Source organism: Lacerta agilis, chromosome 9, assembly GCF_009819535.1.
Source record: "Lacerta agilis isolate rLacAgi1 chromosome 9, rLacAgi1.pri, whole genome shotgun sequence".
Classification (NCBI taxonomy): Eukaryota; Metazoa; Chordata; class Lepidosauria; order Squamata; family Lacertidae; genus Lacerta; species Lacerta agilis.
In genome coordinates, this window is record NC_046320.1 from 1,698,281 (window position 1) to 1,725,362 (window position 27,082).

General features: G+C 41.3%; 1 protein-coding gene across 5 annotated transcripts in view; it reads right to left on the reverse strand.

Moving 5' to 3' along the window:
- The window catches only part of TMEM266 (transmembrane protein 266), a 65,217-nt gene that overhangs the window by 5,650 nt on the left and 32,485 nt on the right, over positions 1–27,082 (reverse strand). For 3 of the 5 annotated variants that reach the window (XM_033161355.1, XM_033161358.1, XM_033161354.1), the window contains 4 exons: positions 21,845–21,901; positions 20,071–20,209; positions 19,277–19,392; positions 13,384–13,573 (listed from right to left, as the gene is read on the reverse strand). In XM_033161355.1, the coding sequence (XP_033017246.1) occupies positions 13,384–13,573; positions 19,277–19,392; positions 20,071–20,209; positions 21,845–21,901 (502 nt within the window). The remainder of the gene's footprint in view (positions 1–13,383; positions 13,574–19,276; positions 19,393–20,070; positions 20,210–21,844; positions 21,902–27,082) is intronic. The other 2 variants (XM_033161356.1, XM_033161359.1) reach the window with 2 other exon arrangements.

Sequence of the window (27,082 nt, forward strand, 5' to 3'; positions counted from 1 at the left end):
TCAGCTGGGCGAGTGGGAACCTTTCTGCCCCCCCCCCAGCTGAGCAGCTGCACTGGCCCCATCCCGAGGCGCTGGGGTGAAAGCGCCTCAGCTCCCATGGTGAGAGCTGCAGCAATTTCACCCTGCGCCTCACGAGGCCAATGCCACTCGTTTCAACACTGCGGTGTATCGCAAGATCGCAACAATTGGCTGGTGATACATCGCAATGTTGAAAACCTAACACCCCCCAGGCCTACATTCCCCATCTATCAACTTCAAAGGTGCCCAGCACAAGAAACCCTGATCCTCTAAATTGTTGGTAAAAAATATGACAGAACAGAAGAAAAATTAGTTGAGACAGATAACTGAGCTGGGGATAGAAAAGAAGGTGAAATATCTAGGGGTATGGTTGACAACAAAAAATATAAACATTTTAAAAGATATATAAAGGTTTGGAATGATATTAAGAGAAATATATAAGGAAATATGGGAAAGAATGAAATTATCATTACGGGGAAGAATCTCGGTAATAAAAATGAATGTATTGCCAAGAATGTTATTTTTATTTCAATCTATACCGATAGTCAATGGAACAGGACACTTCAAACAATGGCAAAGAGATATATCTAAGTTTATTTGGCAGGGGAAGAAGTCTAGGATTAAGTATAAGTTACTAACAGATGCTAAAGAGAGAGGTGGATTTGCCCTACCAGATTTAAAATTATATTGAGACGTCCTGTCATTGCTGGCTATGAGAATGGAAGACTTTGAGGAATCCAGATACCATATTTTCCAGTGTATAAGATGACTGGGCGTATAAGACGACCCCCAACTTTTCCAGTTAAAATATAGAGTTTAAGATATACTCAACCGCAGATTCTCCACCTGGCGTATAAGACGACCCCCGACTTTTGAGAAGATCTTCCTGGATTAAAAAGTAGTCTCATACGCCAGAATATACAGTATTTTAGATCTGGAAGGCCATGCTAATAGATTTGGGTGGCATGCATATCTCTGGTATGGAAAATCAAAAGTTCATAAGGGATTTCTAAACCATATTGTTAGAAAATCAATTGATGCTGTTTGGGGAAAAAATATAAGAACTTATTAGAGAATAAAACCCCATGGTGGTTATCACTATTAGAAACTTTGTCAGTCAAAAAAATAAATATGGAAAAAGAATGGGCAACGTAGAAAGAATTGTTAACCGAGGAGGAAAACCAATTGAAATTTAAAAAGTTTGGAGACATCTGCTAACTGAATGGCTACAATATCACTAATTACTGTATTTTTTCCGTGTATAAGACGACCCCTATTTTTTAAAACCCAAAATTAAGAAATTAATTTTTTGGGGGGAGGGGGGGAGGTCACTTCCGCCAATTGCTCACCCGCCTGCCTGCCACTGCCGATCGCTTGCCACAGCCACTGCCGATTGCACACCTTGCTGCAGCCGCCAATTGTCTGCCCGCTTGCTGCCACCAACAGCCCACCAACCCACTTGCCACAGCTGCCAATCGCCTGCCCAATTGCCACAGCTGCAGCCAATCGCCAGCAGGCCTTGCTGCAGCCACCAATCACCCGCTCAATCGCCACTGCCTATCCCCTGCTTGCTGCTGCCATTAATTGCACGTCCCCCTCTACACTCACTATCCGTGTATAAGACACCCAATTTTGCCTTTTTTTAAAGCCAAAAGCACATTGAAAAATACAGTAAATGACATGTTTAGGGTGGATATAGGAGACAGTTTTGGTAAAGAATTTTTCGAGGTTACAGAAAGAAATGTTGGGAAACAACGATAAAGGTTCTGTCGAAAATGTATAAATTGTTGCTGGAATGGGACACAAGATGAAGAAGTAAAATCTGTACACTGGGCAAAAGATGTAGGATATAATATACAGCTTGCTTCATGGGAGAAGTTGTGAAATGAGAATTTAATATTTACAGCCTGCTGTATGTTAAAAGAATTATATGGAAATGATGTACCGATGGTATTTGACTCCTACAAGACTAGCGAAAATGTGTAAGAATTCGACCAACAAATGTTGGAAGTGTAAAGCTAAAGCGGGTACATTCCATCCTATGTGGTGGACTTGTAAAATAGCAAAGGCCTTTATAATGAACTGGAACAAAGGTTTAAAATATTTTTTGTTAAAAAAAACATAGGCTTATATTAGGTATAATAGAAGAATTACCAAAGGCTAAGAAACTACTGTTTATGTATGCGACGAAAGCGGCAAAAATGTTATTTGCCCAGGGATGGAAAGAAGAAAGAGCCCCATTGAAAGAAGAATGGATGGGGAAGATGATGGACTCTGCGGAGACGGGAAGATCAGGCACCAAGAGGATAAGAAAGTCAACCGAGAATGGCATTACTTTATAGAATATATTAAATAACACTGTAAACATTTAAAGATGTTAGCAGGATTGACACAGCACTTCTGATTTAAAACAACAAAGGATGAAACTGAAGTGTAATAATTTAGATAAATGTACTGGTAATTAGATGAAGTAAAAAAGGAAGATAAATTTTGGAAGCCAAGGGAGGGGTGGGGGAAGTCTGGGGGTTCAGGGAGCCCCATAAATGTACTGATATGGATTATGGTTTAATGTAAATGTGTATGATTTTATTTTTTTAGTAACTTTGAAAATAAAAATTGGGAAAAAAGAAACCCTGAACCTATTTCTCTGTAATTTGGCTGTTTACGTAGGGACACCTCTCTCATCTATGCTGCTTCTATATAAATTAGCCACAAATTAAGTGAATCCTTTTTTAATGACAGCCAAACTGCAAAGATTGCCCTTATAGGAAAAGCACCACAGCCACCCTTCCATTTGGCAGCATTCAAGCTCTTCTAAGAGGCTCCCTGCAAGCTTAATCCAATTCTGCCAAAAAGAAAACAAGTTATATAGGATTCCTTTTTTTGAGGCGCATGGGCATCAAAGTGGAAACGGTGAGCAGCACAAATACATTTGGCAGGCCTTGTTCATGCAGGAGGGCTACAATGCCTGCAAATGCCATCCAATTCTATGAAAAGGAAAAGTTACAGATGTTTTTATTTCCCCATATATTGAATGGGGGAAGGTGCAAAGCTTCATGGAATTTGGATTTCTAAGCCAAATTTTTCTCTTTTCTGTGGAACCTTTGCAGAGGGCAGTTTTTGGAGAGATTAGCCTTTTAGCTTCCTTGAAAAACATTACAGGTGAAACTCGAAAAATTAGAATACCGTGGAAAAGTTCATTTATGTAAGCAATTGTTTTCATTAGCTACTGGAGTTTAATATATGAGATAGACTCATGACATGCAAAGCGAGATATGTCAAGCCTTTATTTGTTATAATTGTGATGATTATGGCACACAGCTGATGAAGACCCCAAAGTTGAGATTGTTAATTTGGGGTTCTCATCAGCTGTACGCCATAATCATCACAATTATAACAAATAAAGGCTTGACATATCTCGTTTTGCACATCATGAGTCTATCTCATATATTAGTTTCACCTTTTAAGTTGAATTACTGAAAGAAATGAACCTTTCCACGATATTCTAATTTTTCGAGTTTCACCTGTATTTTCCAGTAGGGAAACAGAGATAATTCTACAACTTTTCAGCAACATAAATGTAAGATGCTGAGAGATACTGCACGATGCTGAGATGAAAAACATTGCTGTGGAGATATGAAAACGACATTTTTTTAAAGTGCAAGAACACCCAAGCAGAAAAGCAACTTGATCTGCCCACTTTGAGGCATATCACATACTTTAAAAGCATCCTCTCCTTTTAAGTGCTCTTTTTGATACCGTGTTTCAGGAGGAGGAGGAGGGAGGAGGGGAGGGAGAACAAATTTATGCTCATTCCTTTGAGCCAGATCCTCCATAGCCCCCTGGGTTTCTGCGGCTACAGCCTTGCCTTTTTCACAGCACATTGTGGTTTGCAGGTGAAAGGAACAGATGTTTTCCGTGGCACATTTTCTCCACCCAACAAGGCCCAAACCACTAAGCGCTTGGTACCTGAAAATAGCTGCACTCCTAAGACGGCAATCAAACTTGACACTGAAAGGGAACATGGATGCCTTCCTGGTTTCATTGGCTCTTTAAAAGCTTTTTTGGCCTCTGTTGATCTTTAAATGCCTGCAGTCAGAGGTGTGCTTTCTGATAATGTCTGAGTTTAAAAAGAAGCCTCAGTGTAGCTCAAGGCAATACCACCAGATTAGGAATACACTGCAAGGCTTTTCAGCTATCTGCTGTTAAAATACACTTCATTTCAGTCATCCATAATTGATACTATAAATGCCATGTAGCCATAATGGCATACACAGCTAGTGGACGTTGCTTCAGAGAGAGCCAGGGATGCTCAGATGCTGTGAAGGACCCTTCTCTGTGTGCTAACACTGAAGGTGCTGCCGGTACTGTACTAGGGAGCAGAAACATTTTTGGAAGGGTTGGCAACCTGCAACACACAGCTGGATGGAAATCCCTGTGATCCATTATTCAGAATGCAGAATTGGAAAGCAGGACCAAGGGAAACGCTCTAATAGATTCACTGACCAAGACTCATACAAATAAGTGACCAATATGCCAGCATTCATAAGGACCCAAGAGCAGCCCGGCTGCATCAGATCAAAGACCCGCCCGGTCCAACATGCTGTTCTCAGAGTGCCCAGCCAGGTGCCTACAGGTAGGACATGAGCTCAATAGCGCTTTCATCCTCAAGATCTCCAGCAACTGGCATTCAGAGGTATACTGGCTCTGGTACGGAATGAAATGTATGACTAGTAGCCTTAACCACTATGTACCTGTATACTGATTTGAAACTGTACTTAAGTCTATACTATAAGTCTATTAATATAATCCATTTTCAAGGCTGTTACGGCTTTCACCAGAAGAACCCCTTGGCACTGCAGGACTGTAAATGGGGATGAAGGACCAAAAGAAATGAGTGTTCTACATCGGGGGGGGGGGGAATCACTGTACCCAAAGTCCTTTGAAGGAAGAACTATAAGAATTAAACTGATTTAAAAGAGGGGGGAGAAAGCAATTTCTTTGTACATGCATTCAAGGAGAGGGAGAAATGGAAGCTGTGTACCAGCCAAGGCCGACACTGTAAACAACAGGAAGTGATAAACAGTACGACTCTTCCATTGCATCTCCTAATGTAAGCGATTGGGGCATTTAGAGACAACAAATTGTCCTCATTTGATCCTGGACTAGGCAACTTCTCCTGTATGAGAAACACAAGTCTTATCAGAATCAGAGAATAGAATTATAGAAATGTAGAGTTGGAAGGGATTCTCAGGGTCTCACATAGATCATACGTGACCGATAGCCATCTTGTTCATTTTTGTCTTTTTAGGTAATGCCCATGTTTCTAGCAAGCTGAAAGCATCTACGCTGAAGTCATGGGCTTTGCAAAGAAGCACACAAGATTAGGGGTACCATATGTTCAGGTACAGGCATGGAAAGTTATATGGTTACGCTCCGGGGAATTTGAAATTGAATGAATAGTAAATTCTCTTCCAAGCCTGGAGATATAAATGTAATCCCTTTGCTGCTGGTCACAAAAGATGAACACACTTCAGCATGTTTCGAGAGGCGGTTTCGTCCACTTCTTTATGATGGATATTTAACAGTTTCATCAGTGATACTTTGCACTTCCACTACAGGGCACCACTCAATGCAACTTCAAGATTTTGTTTTCAAGAGGACACGGCTGGAAGCTTATGGCTAACAGCATTTGTGATTCATTTTTTTTAAAGTTTCCACTGCTCCTACTGCATTCTGCCTGCTGGGACACAATTCTCTCAATAAAGTTATTCTTTGTTCAGAACAATATTACTGGAAGAGACGATAGCTTTGTTAGGTTTATAGCTAAGCAAATCTAAGTGCTCCAATTCCAGCACCACCTAACATCACTAGTGGGTTTGTCTGGTGGTTTTTTAAAAGACGATAATATTAAGTAGCATTTATTACCTTTAGCTGCCTTATACCAACTGGTCCATCTACCTAACACTATATTAAGTATTTGCCCATTTAGAAATCCAAAAGACGGGACCTATGTTTTGCATGCAGAGCATGTGCCCTTCCCCCACTGAGCTTTCGGGAACTGGCAGTAAAACGTATGCAACTGGGCACGTGCAACACTTGGAATAATCTAATGATAGGATTAATCTTGTGACCACCTAACAAAGTGCCCTGATTAATTAGACAGCTTTAATTTTTAAAGTACTTATATAAATTTAAGATGCTTGACCTCAGCAAAGAGGGATTCCCCTTCTCTCTCACACACATTTTTGACCAATATCTTATCTGCTCTTTTTCATAACAGATTTTTAAATCACTACCCTAGTGATAACTTAGCTTATTAATTAATTAATTAATTAATTAATTAATTAGATTTTTTTTTTTACAGTTTACCATAAGGTAAGCTTTTTTGGTGCTAGTTCTATTTCTAGCTTATTTAAGATAAGTGTTTTTGCATTATTTCTATCCTGTAATTTTTTTTTTGCATTATTTCAATCTACGATCAAGAATGATTAAACATTTTTAATGCAATTGCATTCATCTTAGTTAAACCCAATTTAACTTTGCCAGCATATGACACAACAAACAGGCTGCCTTTTATTAAGCAAAGAGTCGTCACTGATGGATCAGCTTCAGATAAAAGACAGTCTAATGTCATTATTGCCTCCTCACTTTGGCTGCCTTATTGCAACTTCATTTAATAAGCTAACTAGCTATCTCTGGGGACAGCATAACAAACACACGCTCCTAGGTTCCAAGGGCTTGCTACAAAGCATTAATTGTTTTAATGGAAGATGAGACAATGCTACATGGCTGCAGGAATTAACATAAGGAAAAAAGTGGGAGAGAAATGGGGTACTACCAGAATGAATCTGCTATCCCCAAGATCACAACTAACTCCATTTAAAAAAATGAAGTTGTTGGTTAGGAATGCTTAAAACATGTTACAATCTCTTTTCTTCACCTGTCCAAAAATAGTCTTCAGGATGTGTGCCTTAATATGGAAACAACTGCATGCTTGCAAAGGTTAAAAGAAATGAGTCTTTCTAATAATGTATTAAGAAAAAGATTGATGAGTTGTAAAGGAAATACTATGAGTTACCATTGTGATCTTGGCATGCCATGATGACAGGGGGCTTTTATCTCCAAGTTTTAAAAGGATTTTTACAGGAGCAAACTCAACAGAGAAAAAGGTTGATACTGGTATGACTGCCATATACTGTACTGGTCAAAGACTTTCTTTGGCATCTACAGAACATTCTGATAGCAATATGCGAATAGGTAACGTTTTACAAAGATGTGAATACCCCATCCAAATGCTAGATAAAGTTTTAGCATTCTCATTGTTCATTAGTCAAAACCTACACAAGTCATTTCCAACACAATTAACAGTCTGAAAATGAAAACCAACTCTACTCAGGTGTACAAAGAACATCCCTGCCTGGTTGCCAGAATGTGATTCATACCCACCAGAAAAGACGGAGCATCTCCTCTATATTAAAGTATTTTTGACATAATTGCTATGAACACCCCAAAAGCCCCATTTTGGTCACTCTGTAACTGGAGAAATGAAATTTAAGTAATTTGCCCCCCCCAGCCCCCTCTCTCTGACCACAAACACATCTCCAGATCGGATGCTGTCACTCCCTATCTCCCCACTGCTCTTGTCCCACTGCCAATGTCCCTAGGCACCTACGCATGGGTGTACCATTCAAATTAGGCACTTTGGATGATGGCTGGGAAGATGCAGGAAGACCAAACATAGCTATGAGGCTGTGAATTGCACCTGGGTTTTACACAACTGCTCTGGCTCCCAACAAGTTAGAGGGAGGACGTGATCTGGCTGGTGGGCCAGATCCTCCCCTGCCCAGCCCCATGGACCAACTTTGACAGGCAGACAGAGTTGCCCAATTGTCAATCACCTGTGTAGGTAAGAATAAAGGTGTGGGTTAAGAACTAACTGCAAACTGTCTGTAATCACTGAAAAGGTATCTGGATACTGCACTGTTTCAGAGTTAAGTACAGCTTGCATTGCTGATGTCTGTAGCATAGAGAACATGATCCTGTGGCTTTGAGGACTTCCAACATTGCACAAAGTCCCAGGTAAATATACCAGTGAAATTTTCAGCTGCTCTCCAAGGAGCTTTAACTTATGGACTGCTCCATAAAAATATCATTATGAAGGGAGGGGAGGAGAAATCAGCAAAAGTCTAATGTTTCTCTTGGAATTTTGCGGTCCTTCATGGTCAAGTAGCCCACGCTGAATGTTTCCATTGTTCCTTATGGGTGGGGGAGATATAATTAGCTTTAGAGGGAATATCCTGTTTCTCATGAATTAGGTAATTCAGCTCACTAAAAGCCCATTGTTGAAGGCAGAATTGAAGGTCTCTAAACCTGCAAGATTTTGAGGAGACCTGAAGGCAGGTTTTGCACAGGAAGTTACTGCCCAGCCTGGTTTCTGCCTCTCTCTGCCTCTCTAGGCACACGGGTGAAGGCTTCAGAGTTTTCTGGTGCTGTGGCCCACGCATGAACGGCCAAATGCAATTGGTGGCTCCGTGTCAGGCAATTTCCATCAGGCCAAAAGCAGTTTCCCTTGCAGAGCTACCATTCCCAGCACCTTTAACAAACTACAGTTCCCAGGATTCTTTGGTGGGAAGTTGCATGCTTTCATTGTGTGATGGATGGGCTTTAAAAGCATGGTGTGGATCTGCCCACAGACTGCAACATCAACATGTCACAGTAAAAGAGGAATGCAACATAGATGTCCAGGGAAAAATTCCACAAGCTTGGCAAGTATTGGTGGTGAAATTCGTGTGGGGATATGTGGCAAGCACGGAACTAAAATCTGATATTGCCCTTTGTGCATAAAGATTCATTATATTTACCAGGTTTTCTTGAGATGAACAAAAGAAATCTAGGGTAATACTTCACGCTACCTCTCTAGTCCCAAGTTGTCTTGGATGGCAAAACACAAACTGGAAGCTGATTGGCTAGAAGTATTTGGCCACTTGACCAGCATCTCTCGAGAATCACAGGTGTCCTGGTCTGGGATTGGGATTCAGGAACCCCTCCCTCCCAGTTCACCCTGTTCAGAAGCTCTTCTAAAGCTTCAGGGGCTTTTGCTGCCTTCTCACCAGAGATTTGGTTGGTGGGAAGAAGAGAGGGGGGCACCCAGGGCATGGACTGAACTCTCCAGAAAGCTGTGTTTCTCCTGCCTCATTGCTCCTACATAGGCACTTATTATCACAATCATTTATGGGATTTCTTACCCAACTTTCACCTTAAGTCCCAGGGCAGGTTACAGTAATATGGAAAAATAATTTTAAAAAACCCGTTTGCACTCAAAAGAATAGGAGGCGCCCTAAAAACAGCTCTGCTTTAGCCAATATTTTCTTTCAGTGAAGGTCTTCAGGACTGGTTGCATTAATTGTTTCTGTCTATCCTGCATTTTTAAAAATTATCGGCTCTCCTATTGTTTGAGGTAATGTTTATTATATTAAAGTGGGATAGAATGTTAGTCATACTAAGAACAGATCTACTGAAATTAATGGACATAACTAATTTATATCCATTAATTTCAATGAGCCTACTCTGAGCAGTTTTCAGCTGGGGGCAACCAATATTGGGTTATTTTCCCCCCCAAAGTATTTTTTATTAAAGATTTTCTTGATTTACAAAGGTATGTACAATGTCTCTCTCATATTTTTTCCATGTAACATTTTTACACATCAGTTTCGTTTGTTGAGACATTGGGAAGAAAAGGGGGAGAGAGGTGGGCAGGATGGGGAGATGGGTGGGGTGGGGTGGGGTGGGGTGACGATATTTCTATTTAATTAATATATGTAGGGAACACAAGCGAACAACAGAGAACCTGCACAAACCCATATTGTTTTAAGTAAGCTGTCTTTCTGCTGCTTCATGGAGAAAGGTGGCCTATAGAAGTTATTATAAACAATGTATATACCCTCACACTGTTGTTAGTGCCCTAGGAAGGAGTTTGGTGTAAAAATCAGGAAATAAATATTTCAATGAATTAAAAATAAAATAGTTCATACTATATTCTGATGTTTCTTTTTGTAGTTGACATAAAACCCATGAGAGGCTCCATATCTATTTCATTCTACTACGGTTATTTTAGCTAACTGATGCTGTCTCAATATATTCAGCTATGCTAAAAGCACAATATTTATACTTGCAAAAGATCAAATTCAAATGTAGAATAGGAGAGATGTTACGGAATCTATGTCTAGTGTATGAAAACTTATTACAAAGCATTTATTCATGAATATACTAGATATATGCACAATACCCTTAGAAACTTCAGAAGAGATACTGTCCATATTACATCAAAGAAAAACTCCCTTTTGTTACATGCTGCATTCTGCTTTTCCATTTCTAAAATGCACACATTTGAAAATTAAGTCCAATTGATTTTAGTCAGACTTGCTTCCAAGCAGGCTGTGAATCTTCTGCACGCTTAAGTGTACTAATGTAATGTACCAACATTCAAGAATGATTTATCTGGCTATGTTTTATGCATGACCAAGCCTTTGAACACTATGTGCTTGTGGCAACCTGAAAACAAAGTCTAGAAAGTATAAAAGTTTAAGGCTGACTCTCAGAAGCACAATAAATTCAGCAGACCTACTTAGAATTGTGAACCACTCTCGTCCATTCCTAATGTAACCCTCGAGGAAAACATGCATAAATTATAAAGTATCCTCATGAGGAAGGTACTAAGAAATCTTATTAAAAAGGGGTAAATGGATTAAGGAGGCTAGATGCAAACCCAGTTTGGAAAATGGCATGCCTGCGGTAAATGGGATTTGATCATACAGCACAACAAAACTGACCATGGATTTGTTTGTGCCAGAAATACTTATAGAACCAGGAGGGACTCCATCCCATCCACGTTTACCTCCCTGCTGCTGCCAACTAGTGCAACAGCTTACCTGTAGGCTGAGAAATCTTTCAGTCACCTTTTGTCAATGGGAGGGGGGTGTGCAGGCAGCAAAACAAATAGGAATTATTTATTGCACAAAATTAATCACTTCCTGCAGACTTTTCAATTTTGAAATGTTCACTTATATTGGGGTGGGGAACCTGAGACCCTCCACAGGTTGCTGGACTCTAGCTCCCATCACCCCTGACCTCTGGCAATCCTGGCTGCGACTGATGGGAGTTGCGAGCCCAGCAGCATCTAGTAAGTCACATGTTCCCCATCCCTGACATACATACATACTACAATAAAGGTGGCAAGTTTTCTTTGCTCCAGGAAAAGCAAAGTCTTACCCTTAAAAGCCACAGGGCCCGAAAACGCCTATTGATTTGGCATGGATATTTTGTCATGGACTCCAAAAAAAGGGGGGGGGGAATCAAAAGAGTCATTTTGATATCGTGAGGGAGAGAGAAAGTCTTTGCTGAGAATCTTCCTTTACTGAAGATTCCTTTACTGAATCTTCCTTTACCGTGTCCAGAGAAGCGTACACGGAGCAATGGATTCAAACTACAAGAAAGAAGATTCCACCTAAACATTAGGAAGAACTTCCTGACAGTGAGAGCTGTTCGGCAGTGGAATTGGATGCCAAGGAGTGTGGTGGAGTCTCCTTCTTTGGAGGTCTTTAAGCGGAGGCTTGACAGCCATCTGTCAGGAATGCTTTGATGGTGTTTCCTGCTTGGCAGGGGGTTGGACTGGATGGCCCTTGGGGTCTCTTCCAACTCTATGATTCTATGAAATGTTTGTGAAAAGTGGCTTGATCTTGACCACACACTTTAGCACAGAAGTAGCCAACATGGTCCCCTTTGGACTACAACCCCCATCAGCCCTGGCCTGGAATTGATGGGAGTTAGAGTCCAAGAACTTCCGGTGGGCACCATGTTGGGTAGCTGGCCTGCTCTAGCACTAGGGCCATATTTTGCAACATTTTACTATACTGCCATTTACTCAGTTGAATTTTGTTCTTAACACCAGTCATTTAAAAAAATAGCCCCTGGAAATAAAAATAAACTGTGAGTTTTTGGGTCATGACCAGGTCGCACCCACTTCTTTAACTTCTGCAGCTGTCACATAAAATGCTAATTTTATGTGAACCACCCAGAGAACATACGCTATTAGGCAGCAATATTAAGTATAGCAAAATAAAGGTAAAAATAAATGAAGCGTTATAGGAGAGGACCCCCAAAGAACCTATGGTGCACTATGGGGAGATATAGGTCAGGCTGTCCAAAGAAGACAGCACACCTATGGGTGCTTTAACAAGGTAACTGTAATCTTTCCTGGGGGAACGCTTCCCGTGCTCACGAGGAGAAGCTCGTGCTATGAGCTCCAGCCCAAAATTTCAGAGAGACTTATCTGGAAACTGCTGAGACAGCAAACCCAGTTCCGAATTCCCACCTGGCGTGCTGCATCCAGTTCTGGGCGCCACAGTTTAAGGATATTGGCAAGCTGGAAGGAAACCAAGATGACCAGGCGTCTGGAAACTAGGCCTTATGAGGAATGGTTGAGGGAGTTGGGTCTGTCTAGTCTGGAGAACAGAAGATTGAGAGGTGATATGATGGCCATCTTCAAATGCTTGAATGGCTGTCACATGGAAGACAGAGCAAGCTTGTTTTCTGCTGCTCCAGAGGGTAGGACCCAAACCAATGGATTCAAGTTACCAGAAAGGAGATTCTAACTAAACATTAGGAATAACTTTTCTGACATTAAGTTATGTTCAACAGTGGAATGGGCTACCTTTGATGGCCTTCTGGTGGTTCCCTCATTGCAAGAAGTGAACCTGGCAGAAGGCCTTCTCAGTAGTTGTGCCCACCCTGTGGAACACCCTCCCATCACGTGTCAAAGAGGTAAATAATCATAGGATGTTTCACAGACACCTGAACGCAGCCGTTTGAGGAAGCTTTTAATGTTTGATGTTTTGGTGTGTTCCTTTATACTTTGTTGGAAGCTGCCCAGAGTGGCTGAGGCAACCCAGTCAGATGGGTGGGGTACAATAAATTATTATTATTATTATTATTATTATTATTATTATTATTATTATTATTATTATTATTATTTCCCAGAAGGTGGTAGAATCCCCTGCATTGGAGGTTTTTAAACGGAAGTTGGATGACCATATGTCCAAGATTATTTAGCTGTGCTTCCTGCATTGCAGGGGGTAGGACTAGATGACCCTGGGGGCACCTTCAAATTCTACAGTTCTATGATGCTATGAATTTCCTGGCAGCTTCATCTTGGCAAACCACAACTGCTTATCCACACACACACACCCCCCCCTCAGGACCCTGGAGATTCTACACAAGTCCCACTAAAATGAACAAAGGCTGCATAGAACCAGTGCTCGGTTGGACCGTGTTCAGTGGCGTTAAGCAGCCGGCTCTACTACTCACCCCGAGGTGGCCGCAATTCTGAGATGTTTTCAGTTGCCTCGTCGTCGGAATCCCCTCCAGCTGCCACAACTTTGTACCGGTTACTGCTCTGCTTGTTCAGCATGTGTGGGACCTGCAATGCAGCCTCCCTCTCAGCAGCAAGGTCCAGATCTTGCTGAGCCAGGTGAGCCCGCAGCTGCCTAATTTCGAACTGAGGCCAAAGGGGGGAAGGAAGGAGTAAGACAAAAAAAGGAGTAAGGGTGGATACAGAGGCATATTGCACTTGGAAAAAAACACACTTTCTGAATTATTAGTGCTCAGGCCATGTTTACAGAGAGACATCCAAAAACAGTGTTTACAACTCAAAAATAATAATAATCTGTGTAACAGCAGTTACATTAACTTGACTTATGCACATTTCAAATGCTATTGGCTTTGAGCTTGACATTTGTGTGTGGCAGAGACTGTCCTGCCAAGTGGAGAACCCAGGGTGTTAGGTTTCATTGTGGCAAATGCAGCAACCAGTAATGTGCAATGTTCAGAACATAAGCTTTTGTGGACTCTGGAGTCCATTTCATCAGATGCATGAATGCTACCCTCAGTTGGAAGATAAATATTTACAACTATATGTGTGCATGCGTGCGCACACACCTACAGAGACGGGAAACTGAATATTGGGACCAAAAAGCCATACAATGCAAGGGGAAACAATGTGAAACTGTAGGTGTACACAGAATTATGGCTGAATTTCTAGGTACTATCATTCAAAAGAAAAAGGAGCATTCTTTTACAGCTGCATTACCTTAGACAAAATTTAACAGCAATATGTTACAAACAAAAAGCCATCACCTTTACATTAGATTACTGCAACGTGTTATACGTTGGGCTGCCTCTGAAGAAGGTTCGGAAACTTCAGCTAGTGCAGAATTTGGCAGCCAGGCTGCTCACTGGGGCAAGACGGTTTGAGCCTATTACACCAATCCTGGCGACTGCATACTGCCTCATACCCAATGATCTCAGGGCGGTTCACAACATAAATTTACAATATAAAAACCACACGATACATAATAAAATTAAGAACGAAACTATACGAATAATCTCACTGTTGTGAACCAACCCGAGATCTGTGGGTGGAGGGCAGTATACAAATTCAAACAAACAAACAAACAAACAAACACTTTGTGAGGTTTGAAAGCTGCAATCTGATGTGCCACGCATGCACAGCAAATTTGAGATTGGATAAGCTTTCAAGTTTGAATAAACATCACAGTTCCCACTTGGAATGTGTATTCCAAAATCAAGCCTGCCACAGCTGCCTGAAAACATTCATTTGATTTTAAATTTGTTAAATTTAAAGCATTATTTAATCCCAAGTCCTCAGGACAGAGCAAGATGGGACATGTGAAAAAATAAAACTATTCTAAGTGTCAAAAGGCAAATGAAACATTTATGCTCACCTAGCCTATGTCCCCCAGGAAGAGGGATTTTCCTTACCTCTAACATTTCTAACAGATTATGCTGGCTTCTTTTTTTTAGGCCCTTTGGGGCTTGGAATCCTATGTCCTTTAAGCTCTATTAAACTTAATTACGCTCAGAAATTCACTGCTAACTGTATTTTTACCCCATTTACCCTCCAAGGAGTTCAGGGTGGTATACTGTTGCCACCAAACCATTTTCTCTTCACCACGACCCTCCAAAGTAAGTTGTCCAAAGCTTCAGGGTTGACAGGGGTCTCCTCATTCTAAGCCCAGCACTTCAGCCATTACACTGCAGAGGCTGCTCCCATTCCAATGCAATTTCCAAAGGTGACCCTCCCATAAGGAAAGTGAGACAGCTGCCTTGTGGGGTGGATTTGTGGCACTATCAAGAGGCAGAGCAGGAGGGAAAAGAGGGTAATATCCGAGGTATGTAAATGGAAAATTCTCCTGTGCCAGGCACATTCAAGTACAGTCAAACCTCTTCTTACGTCTGCCTCTGCTTGCGTCCATTTCGCACGACGTCTGTGGCAAACCCGGAAGTAACCGGTGGGTTTGCCGCAGTTCGCGCATGTGCACAACGGCGCCTCTCCCAGCAACCTGTTTCGACTTCCGGACGGGACTCCGGAACGGATTGTGGTCTTGAGTAGAGATTCTACTGGATGTATACACGCATGGGGACTGTTCAGGTGAGCTGCCCAGTAGAGGATGCTCACCACTCTTGGCCTCATCATGGGACTGAAACTGCCTTGGTCGCACTGGTCGATGATCTCCGGCGGGCTAGGGACAAAGGTGAGAGCTATTTCCTAGTTCTGAAGGATCTCTCTGTGCCTTTTGACACCATCAACCATAACATCCTTCTGGACCATCTAGAGGAGCTGGGAGCTGGGGGCACTGTTATGCAGTGGTTCTGCTCCTTCCTCCTGGGCCTTGTTCAGAAAGTGGTGGTGGGGGATGAGTGTTCAGATCACGGGGCCCTCACTTGTGGGCTGCCTCAGGGTTCTGCCCTATCCCCCATGCTTTTCAACATCTACATGCAGCTGCTGGGAGAGATCATCAGGGGGTTTGGGCTGGGTGTTCATCAGTATGCAGATGATACCCAGCTCTACCTCTCTTTCAAATCAGAACCAGTGAAGGCGGTGAAGATCCTGTGTGAGTGCTTGGAGGCGGTTGGAGGATGAATGGCAGCTAACAGATTGAGGTTGAATCCTGACAAAATAGAAGTACTGTTTTGGGGGGACAGAAGGCAGGCAGGTGTGGAGGACTCCCTGGTCCTGAATGGGGTAACTGTGCCCCTGAAGGACCAGGTGCACAGCCTGGGAGTCATTTTGGACTTGCAGCTGTCCATGGAGGCGCAGGTCAATTCTGTGTCCAGGGCAGCTGTTTACCAGCTCCACCTGGTACGCAGGCTGAGACTCTATGTGCCAGCAGACTGTCTGGCCAGAGTGGTGCATACTCTGGTTATCTCTCGCTTGGACTACTGCAATGCGCTCTATGTGGGGCTACCTTTGAAGGGGACCCGAAAACTACAACTAATCCAGAACGCGGTAGCTAGACTGGTGACTGGGAGCAGCCGCTGAGATCACATAACACCGGTCTTGAAATACTTACATTGGCTCCTAGTAAGTTTCTGAGCACAATTCAAAGTGTTGGTGCTGACCTTTAAAGCCCTAAACAGCCTCGATACCTGAAGGAGTGTCTACACCCCCATTGTTCTGCCTGGCCACTGAGGTCCAGCGCCGAGGACCTTCTGGCGGTTCCCTCATTGCAAGAAGTGAGGTTACAGGGAACCAGGCAGAGGCCCTTCTCGGTAGTGGCACCAATCCTGTGGAACGCCCTCCCAACAGATGTCAAAGAGAAAAACAACTACCAGACTTTTAGAAGACATCTGAAGGCAGCCCTGTTTAGGGAAGCTTTTAGTATTTAATAGACTATTGTATTTTAATATTTTGTTGGAAGCCACCCAGAGTGGCTGGGGAAATGCAGACAGATGGGCAGGGTATAAATAACAACTACTACTACTACTACTACTACTACTACTACTATTATATTTTCCACCTCAGGCACAGGAATATCCCATGTCTGTTTAGACAGTTTTAAAACCAGTCAACAAGTTACAGCGGCTGAGCGGGGTCTGCTCCATGTTGTCAACACACTTGTGCACACACATACACACACTAGATCATGGTTTCTTTGAAACCAGGTTTTAACAAGCCATTCCTCCCGAGTTCTTCCACAGAAAAATGATTTGCAAATCCAGACCTCTGATATAATGAACTAGACATGCAAGTCTGACAGGTGCTAGAGACACTGGCATGTCAGAGACAACAAGCCATATAAAAAATAGTGAGCTGATTAACACAAATAAACAAAGGAAGTGCTTTTGCTGCCCTCTTATGACCAACAGACAAAAATACAACCAAGCTTGCTTTACTTTTCATTTTTTCTAATATGCAGTGTGTATATCTGCATTGCTTTTGGCCCTTGCTAAACACTTTTATGTTTAAGCAAGCCTATCCAGACACATAATTTTAATATGCAATTTTATCTTATAATGTATATTTTAATAACTGCTGATTTTACTTACATTTTGCTGAATTTACTAGTATTTTTAAATGAGCATTTTATATTCTATGTTTCTGAGCACAATTCAAAGTGTTAGTGCTGACCTTTAAAGCCCTAAACGGCCTCGGTCCAGTATATCTGAAGGAGCGTCACCACCCCCATCGTTCTGCCCGGACACTGAGGTCCAGCGCCGAGGGCCTTCTGGCGTTTCCCTCCCTGCAAGCAGCAAAGTTACAGGGAACCAGGCAGAGGGCCTTCTCGGTGGTGGCGCCTGCCCTGTGGAACGCCCTCCCACCAGATGTCAAAGAGAATAACAACTACCAGACTTTTAAAAGACATCTGAAGGCAGCCCTGTTTAGGGAAGCTTTTAATGTTTGACAGACTATTGTATTTTAATATTTTGTTGGAAGCCGCCCAGAGTGGCTGGGGAAACCCAGTCAGATGGGTGGGGTATAAATAATAAATTATTATTATTATTATGCACTTTGCATACAGGTTATGGGTGACTAAGTAGTTTATAAATCCAGTTGAATTAAATAAATAAGAAAAAACCACACAAAAATCCCCCAAACCTTTTTCTGAAGCAGCTTTCAGTCCCTCTCAGACAAAGAACAAGAGCAAAGAACTAAATACACTATAATAAACCCCCCTCAGCAGTGTGTTGCATTAAGTAATTATTTATAAACACCCATAAAAGGACAGGGACCAGTATGGGACCCAAGGGAACACCGGCCTTCTATGACTAGACATATAAAAGGGCCACCCCATCTTGTCTAGTGTTTTACTGAATACATAGAGGAATGGAACTCTCTCTGAATCCTATAGTTCTCTTTCATAGCCAGCAGCAGAGGGTGCTTGGCGTAGCCTTGGAGAGATCAATGAAAGCTTTAAAGTAGAAGCTTGTTCTGCTCTAATGCAACAGCAATAATTTTGCTCTGTCCTGTGAGTGCTCTTTGGATGGAATGCCTGAATGCTCATCTGCCACTGGGATACCATCCAATGTTTACTTCCATTAATTTGGGCCTTTGTTGCTAACATTATGACTAGAATAAAAGGCAGGATGATTTGGGCTGCCTTCCAACTAACAGGCAAATGATTGGTTAGAAATAAATTAACATTATTGCAAGTAGAAGCAGAAGAAGGCGAAGAAGAATAAAAAGAAGCAGAACAAAAATGCTGCCAGTGGAAAATGTTATAGTCATTAGAACCAAATTCTGTTTCATGAATTATCTACCATGTTGAAATGAAACAAGAATTCTTCAACTTCGTAGTGTTATGGTTTGATGTTTAAAAAGGATAAAAACCACAAAGCTACCTGAATTAACTGAAGGGGAGAGGAAGGAAGGTCATTAATAATCTACACAGCTGTTAACTTTGAACCCTTTGCAATCACCTTTTATTGTTCACCCTCATCCTATCTGTATGAGGCAGCATTTCAATGGCACAGATGCCCCACACTCTCATCCTTCGCATCCCTCTGCAAAACCTCATAGGAACGCCAGAGATGACTGCTTCATCCAATTCAGTATTGTTTGCATGGACTAGCAGAGGTTCTTCTGGGTCCTTTGCAGTCTGGAGTACCTGGAGATAGCAGCTATCCCACCTGAGATCTCAGGCATGAAAAGCATGTGCTGAATCCTCTGGCCCAACCCCCATAGTATGGATAGTGGAACCTGTAGTCTTTTGGATGCTGCCAGACTACAACTCCCATCATCTCTAACCCTTGTTCATGTTGGTTGGAGCAAGTTGGAGTCTAGCATAATCTGAAGTGTTGTGAGCCGCTTCTGGGTGAAAAATGTTGTGGCAAAGTAGCATACAAATTAAAATCCGTAACAGACACACATGTATAAAATGAAAATATAGTTTTGCCTTACTCCCTGCTCTTGGCAGATTTGGGTTAGTCTTTCCAGCTGCTCATCTTGAATGACCTTTGCCTTCTCATACTGTTGAATCACCATCTCCATTTCCACCTTAACTGGTAATACGTAGGCTAGAAACCACAACAAAGGGATCTCTGAGTTTATTCGAAAAGATGGTAATGCATCTAATAAATGAAACTACTACTCAACAGCGCTCAAGTTTCTGAAACAGCCATTTTATGTCTTATTAGTTTCAGTTGGAGAAATCTAATAATGGGCTTGATTTGCTTTACTTTAAATAAACTGGACATTAAAGATAATAACAATGGTTGCATAATACTCATATAGTATTCTGCAACCCTGCACTTATTTACCTAGTAGTAACTCCTGTTTCACTCAGCAGAGTTTACTTTTGAGAACACAGATGCACCATTTCACAGTTAAGTACCATTTCCACACTTCCCTAGTCCCTCCCCTGCATATTTTCCCAAAATTCTCTATCCCAATTTCCAAACACACACACACACACACACACACACACACACACACACTTTATTTTCACACTCTGCAAAAATCAACACAATGTTCCTGCTAACTAAATTAGGGATTATTTTAGAGCAGAGTTCCCATTCTACCCACAGCTATTAGGAAACTGGTAAACAATGTAAAAAAAAGTTGCCATAGGAACACTGGTAATTTCCCCATCTTATCAATGAGGGTTATCATGGCTTTCTACTTGAAAAGAGGTACTATTTCAAAAATAATTCATACACCTTCAAAAATCTTTACAAAAGTTAATGATAACTTGCCATCAATAATTCTCTTCACTCTCCAAATTCTCAGTGTGATAATAAGGCTAATAGCATCCCAAGGACTGCTCGGTCCATTCGCCACTGTAGAAGCCACCATTGGAGCCAAGGATAAGATGATCACAGCACCATCAAATACCTAACAGGAAAAGGATTTCACAAACAACATTTTACACATTTTTTGAATGCAAATATAAAAATGCATTCAACAAAGCAAACCTCAAGTCCAAGTCAAACCAATCCTTCTCCTGGCTTCTTTCTTTTCTATTGATGTCATGTTTATTATTGTTCTCTCATTTTTAACTGGGGATAAATGTTTGGATGCATCAGATAAGTTTTTTGTCAAACATGTGCAGTCACACCTGAATCTCAATAAGATACTAATTGAGGAACGGCTAAATGAGTTTATTATATTAATAAGACTTAACGGTTTCCCCCCTGAAATGGGCCATTGCACTGGAGAACTATGTAGCAATGCATCATACTGTGGTACTTAGAATGGTTTGCATGTCTTAGTGGCATTCAATACTTGTCCCAAGCAATTCAGAGGGTTATTCATTCAAGGTCAACTCATGCTCAGTTTCTGGGGCCAAAGCAGCTCTCCACCCATTAAACAAAGGCACCCCACATTAGCCATGTTTGCACGTAATGTGGCTCTCCCTGTCCCCCAACTCCTCCTCTTCCACAGCTGGAAGGAGCAATCCAGAAGCTTTCACTGTCACTTTATTTCACTGTAGCTTGTCATGTTGTTTGGACAGACAAGCTGTGGTTAACATTACCTATGGTGAGTTTTAAACAAGCCAATTTCAAACCACAATTACTGAAACTAGTTTGTTTAAATCAGGACTATGGCCCCTCCAGCTGTTGCTGGACTGCAACCCATTCTCCTTGACCATGCTGGCTGGGGATGATGGGGGTTCAGAGTTCAACAACATCTACATGTTCCCCACTCCTGATTTAAACTAGCCAAAGTTAAGAATAACCACATCTTCAGATCCAGATGAAAGCAAACTGTGGTTAATCAAAATCACACTACAACTTAGTAAGATGAGCAACTGCAGCCACTAATTACCAGTGTATGAACTATACTCATTAAAATTAATAATAAACTGTACAAATAACGGAAGTCTGCATCTTTCTAGGGCATTTGACATTAAGCTTGGCTGAGAGAGGAGGAGACAAGAATAAAGAAGAAACGATCCTAGTTAGTTAGTTAGTTAGCGACAGAGGACTTTCTTAGTGGGCTACAGAAACTAGTCCTATTGTCCCAATCACTAGAGTTGAGGAGGGACCAAGAGCTCCTACCCTTAGTCTCTGGCATCTCCAGTTAAAAGACCCAAGACTCTGGAGAGCCGCTAGGTGGACAAATAACAGGACTTGACACAAGGCAACTTCATACATTGAACAGAACTTTAGCATTCCTTGCTATCAATAAGTCTCCAAAAGTACTACAATACGGTTAAGTACAACTAATCATTTTCCAGTGTTCTTTAATGGCTAATTAAGGAAGCTAAAAATATTCTTCTTTACCCAGATGGCTGAAAGATACTGTCCTTGGGAAAACCTGATATCACTGATTGGGAGAATGTTTTTAACTGTTTTTAGAAGCCTTTTAAACTGTTTTTAGTATTGATATATTTGCCTCCCTGGGCTTCTTAAAGAAGAAAGGCAGAATGTATGTTGAGTAAAATAATGACATCAATAACACAGTACAGTCCCAAGTTTTGCAAAGGATGGAGGTGCTATTAAATATAAAAACAGAGGTTTTGCTTACCTCTATTTTATTTTCAATGTAGTCCCATATGCCAAGAACCACAATTCTCAAAACAGTCTAATAAAAAGATATGTGGGAAGAGGGAAGATAGAGAAAATCATAACTCATTAGCATTGTTAATCATTAATAACTTTTTGTAACAAAATGGAGAAAATCGGTCCTGTGGAGCAGAAAAGTTTGTTTTTTTTAATTTCAAATGCTTAACTTTTCTGTGGAAAGTGTCGTGTTTCATAAGTTCATTGTAACATTGTAAGAGTATCAGGTAAATGTAGTAGTTTCCCTGTTGACCCTAAAATGTGAAAAAGTTGCAAGTTACGTCGAAATACTCTCCATTCTGGGAGAAACAAGGATGGAATCAACACTGTTGACCGAAAGAGGAAGCATGTGGAAGAAAAAGTGTAAAATTAAGAATCATGCACACTTGTAGCATAATTATTGCTATACTGTAAGAGCATGAAGGTGAGCAGGGCTTCACAAAGCACAAGAGGACAAGGACCTTAGGATCCAAAGTACAACATGGGAGACAAAGGAGAAAAGGAAAGGAATGAGGAACATGGGGAGGGGGAAGAATTCATATTCTTTCCACATTTCTCCTTGTCTCCATCCCTCGGTTCTACCTTACTCTATGTAAAATATGAGGAGGAAGCACACCAGCCAGCTCCCTGTGTGCTAGTACTGCTATTTTACTTCCAAGGATTTCTTTTTTACATGAAAGAGAGCATTTAAAAGTGGCACCCCCCCATGTACAGTCCAAATCAGTACAGTTCATTCTACCACTCCATAACTTTACAAACTCTCCTGAGTTCACTCATTAAGTGACCTGTGGATCACTTAATAATATGTTCTACAGATGCTATTAGTTGTTATTAGTTGTGGTGTATGTACAGGAATACAAGTTTTCTTAATGTTTTTTTTTGGGGGGGGGTCTCCAGGGAAATGAAGAAGTTTATCATGTCATTCTGCTGCATGTATAGGTCAGACCTTCTAGTTCAGTGTTTTTCAACCACTGTTCCGCGGCACACTAGTGTGCCGCGAGATGTTGCCTGGTGTGCCGTGGGAAAAATTGAAAAATTACTTTATATATAGTCAATATAGGCACAGAGTTAATTTTTTTAACATTTTCTAATGGTGGTGTGCCTCGTGATTTTTTTCATGAAACAAGTGTGCCTTTGCCCAAAAAAGGTTGAAAAACACTGTTCTAGTTCATGCCACATGAACTAGAAATCTGATGAACATTTCATGACACCAGAACATCTCAATTCAGCACAACAGCTTTCTAAAACAACAGACTGATGGTGCTTGATGCCAAGTGCCTGAAGACTGGTACTGCTTTAGCAATAATGGATCAAACAATGTCTTTAAAAATAGCAGATGTACCGTTTCTTCATATGTTATGCTGCTTATGCCCTGGCAAATCCTCTTTTGCTACCTGTGAATTTCCTTTAGCCATTGCTTAGGCTAATGCAGCTCTGGTACATAGCCTACCCTCACACGGTGTTGTGAGGATTAAGTGAGGAATGGGGAGGCCCATAGAGGCCACCTTGAGATATAAATGTCATGAAATAAATAAATAAAAATAAATAATAGTTGAAGGGTAGAATATAAGGTTTTTCCAAACCCTGAACAGATGCGGGACAACAGGGATATTCCCTTCTCTCCTCTCCTATGTGAATAAAGGCTACAGATAGCTGAACTGATGTGAGAAAATGATTTTGCTGTTGGTAATATTTTCTTTATACAATATAGACAGGATTATCAAGCATCTTTCATGTGAAACATTTCACAGATGGCTGGCCTTCTCCTCATGGCGCATATCAGCTTCTGACAGAAGAGCATCAAGACTAGAGCTGTATAAAATTGGAAAAAAAACATGATTCACTGAGATTGCTGTTTCAATCCGTCATGCAACAGTCAGTGAAAGAAGCAAGTGAATTTGAACAATATTAGGATTTAGCACACATTCCCATCACGCAAAAATGCCAGTGATAGAAGATTGTTGTAGTTGCTTTTGTCTGGTGGCCCCAACCCAGATATTTTATTGATTTACAGTAGTTTTAATGTTACAAAACCACATTTTGATTGAGCAAATATAGAATTTTCTTTGCAGTATTCAATAAAAAGTGATCTTCTCTTCCTAATGTTAAATGTTAAATGTAAGCCTTCTGGACAGGGACCATTCTGCAGAACGAGCATTGAGTAGTGGTCACAAAGGACAGGGGAAACCCAGGTTCAAATCCCCATAAACTTGCTGGGCTGACCTTGGGACAGTTGCTCTATCTCTCACTCTAGCACACCCCATGGGTAGGTTGCAGAGAGAAAATCAAGAGGGGGAAGAAGGAGAAGGAGAAGAAGAAGAGGTGATGGTGGAGGAGGAGTTTGGACTTGATACCCCACCTTTCACTCCCCTTAAGGAGTCTCAAAGTGGCTCACAATCTCCTTTCCCTTCAACAAACACTCTCGTGAGGTGAGTGACGCTGAGATATTTCAGAGAAGTGTGACTAGCCCAAGGTCACCCAGCAGCTGCATGTGGAGGAGTGGGGACACAAACCTGTTCACCAGATTACGGGTCCACCGTTCCTAACCACTACACCACGCTGCCCTGAGCTCCTTGGAGGAAGAGGAGAGTAAGGGAGGAGCTAATTATAAAGTAACTTTTTAGCAAATTGGAAACTATTTATTGAATATTGCAGAGAAAAGTTGACACTTTATCAAAAGGTGGCTTTTTAATGTTATATGAGATTGTTTTATATGCTCAAACAAACACAGAAATGTTTTATGTATCTATATTTTCAGTTACAATAGTGTTTTCAATTATAACTGATTTCTTTCTGGTTTTATCTATGTAAACTGGTATATTTTCTGGCTTTTGCACTATTGTAAAAATAGAGATGGGCAAAGCGTAAGGCACACTGGCACGGGGATCCTGTCAGAACTGAGACAGCATGTTTTCAGCTACGCCACACAGAAGGGTTTCTTATGGCACTTCTACTCAGGCATTACTCATTACACATAGAGATAATAATCCTTAAACATTATAGTAATATTAGAATCCATAGATTCTATACTGCACATCTGATATGTATTGTGCTTCCAACTGAACAGAAGAGAGCAGGTCTTTGCCCCAAGCAGCTTACAAAATAAACTCTGACAGCAAGGTGAGGAGTGGAGAAGTTGGAGGATCACTGGAGAATAATATACCCAACTAAGCACCTGAGGTGCCATAAGTAAGCACTTCAGTATCCTCCAGAGGCCTATAATTCTGGTCTTGATGGACCAAACCACCAATTTCCGACACTTGGAGTAATAATGGAAAAATAGGAAATCTCTGTCAATAAATGTGCCTATTTATGACCTTCTCTGTGTAATCTATAGAGACTTACCAGGGCATGCTGTGCTCTTAAGTTCATCTGCGCAATTTGTTCCCCTCCCCCTCAGCACATTAAGGTTAACTAGGGATATCCTGCTCTGAAACCAAATGCATCGTAAGCCTCAATCAGGACAGGAGGAACCCTGTGATGTCGGTTAGGCTGAGAGGCATTTTGAACCTCAGTTTTTCCATTAATGATCAATCAGACTTTACCTATTTAAAATCAAGAAGTTCCATAGTATCTCAAAAACTTGCTGTTGTCACAGATATACACTAGTGGCCAAAACTGTGGCAACCTTTTTTTTTGGGGGGGGGGAGTAATACCATAAAATTATATATCAATAATTGAATGAAGAATGTAATGCAACAAAGTTCATTCAATTATCTGTATTCTATCAAAAGTTATAGCCAAATAACCAGAAAAAGAAAGCACAACTTGCTTAGGTTGAAATGCACTAGCTTTCCTTCATTTGAAGAGACTCGGTCACTACAAAGTCAGACTGGTAAGGGCAGGAAAAGGTGCACAACAGCAAGTGATGACAGGAGAATGGAGAGACAGAAGAAAATCATCTGGGTGTATACAAGATGACATGGTACAATGTAACGTGAAGTTGAGTGTAAGGACTGTTCAGTGCAGACTGCAGGAAAATGGTCTAAATGCTAGAATTCCGAGGAAAAAGTCATTGTTATCTCTCAAACAAAGGTTTAAAAGATTAAACTGGGCTAAAACCCATGTTAACTGGACAGTGGAACAATGGGACAGTGTTATTTGGAGTGATGGCACCAAAATCTCCTTGCTTGGTAGTGATGGCATGAAATACGTGAGGAGAAGAATCGGAGATGATTTACATCCTACTTGCATTACACCTACCATGAAACACCCAGTTAGTGTTATGATCTGGGGTCACATGACAGCAAAAGGTGTGGGCAGCATTTGCGTCATTAATGGGAATGTAAATGGTTCGCCAGAAGCGGCTTGGCAGCTTTTCATGTGCGTCATGACGTCACGACGCACACGTCATGCCCCGCCCCCAGGGAGGTGCCGCCGCCCTGGGCAGCGCAGAGGCTTCCTCCGCCACTGGCCAGAAGCGGCTTAGTCATGCTGGCCACATGACCCGGAAGCTGTCTGCGGACAAACGCCGGCTCCCTTGGCCTATAGGGCAAGATGAGCGCCGCAACCCCAGAGTCGTCTGCGACTGGACCTAAAGGTCAGGGGTCTCTTTACCTTTAAATGCTCCAAAATACATAGCCCAGACCTTAACCCAATCAAAAATCTATGAAGCCGACTAAAGAAACTTGTTAGTCAGAAGCAACCCAACAATAAAACCCAATTAATAGAGGCAATAATTCAATCTTGGTTTCACATTATTACAGCTGCAGAACTAAAATCCTTGGTTCACTCCATGGGAAGGCTAAAGGTTACCCAAATACTTTAAGTATTAACTGACATGGTGAGAATTTTTGTATATCTCATTTTTTCAATTTGTTTCATGTTTCTTCTTTTTGACTGCTGTTGTAATAAATAATCCTTCATAAATGTTATTGCATTACATTCTTCATTAAATTATTTTCCCATTGATATATAGTTTTATGGTATTACTAAAAAAAAAAAAAAGCGGTGTTATGAGCCATCATTGCCAAAATGAGATGACATCTGATTGGCTCTCTAAACACTCCTTTTTCTGGTTATTTGGCTATAACTTTTGATAGAATACAGATAACTGAATAAACTTTGTTGCATTACATTCTTCATTAAATTATCTTTCCACTGATGTATAATTTTATGGTACTACTCCCAAAAAAGTGGTATGAGCCATCAAACCTCGGAAATACACTTTCTCCAAAAGGTTTCCCCAATTTTGGCCGCTAGT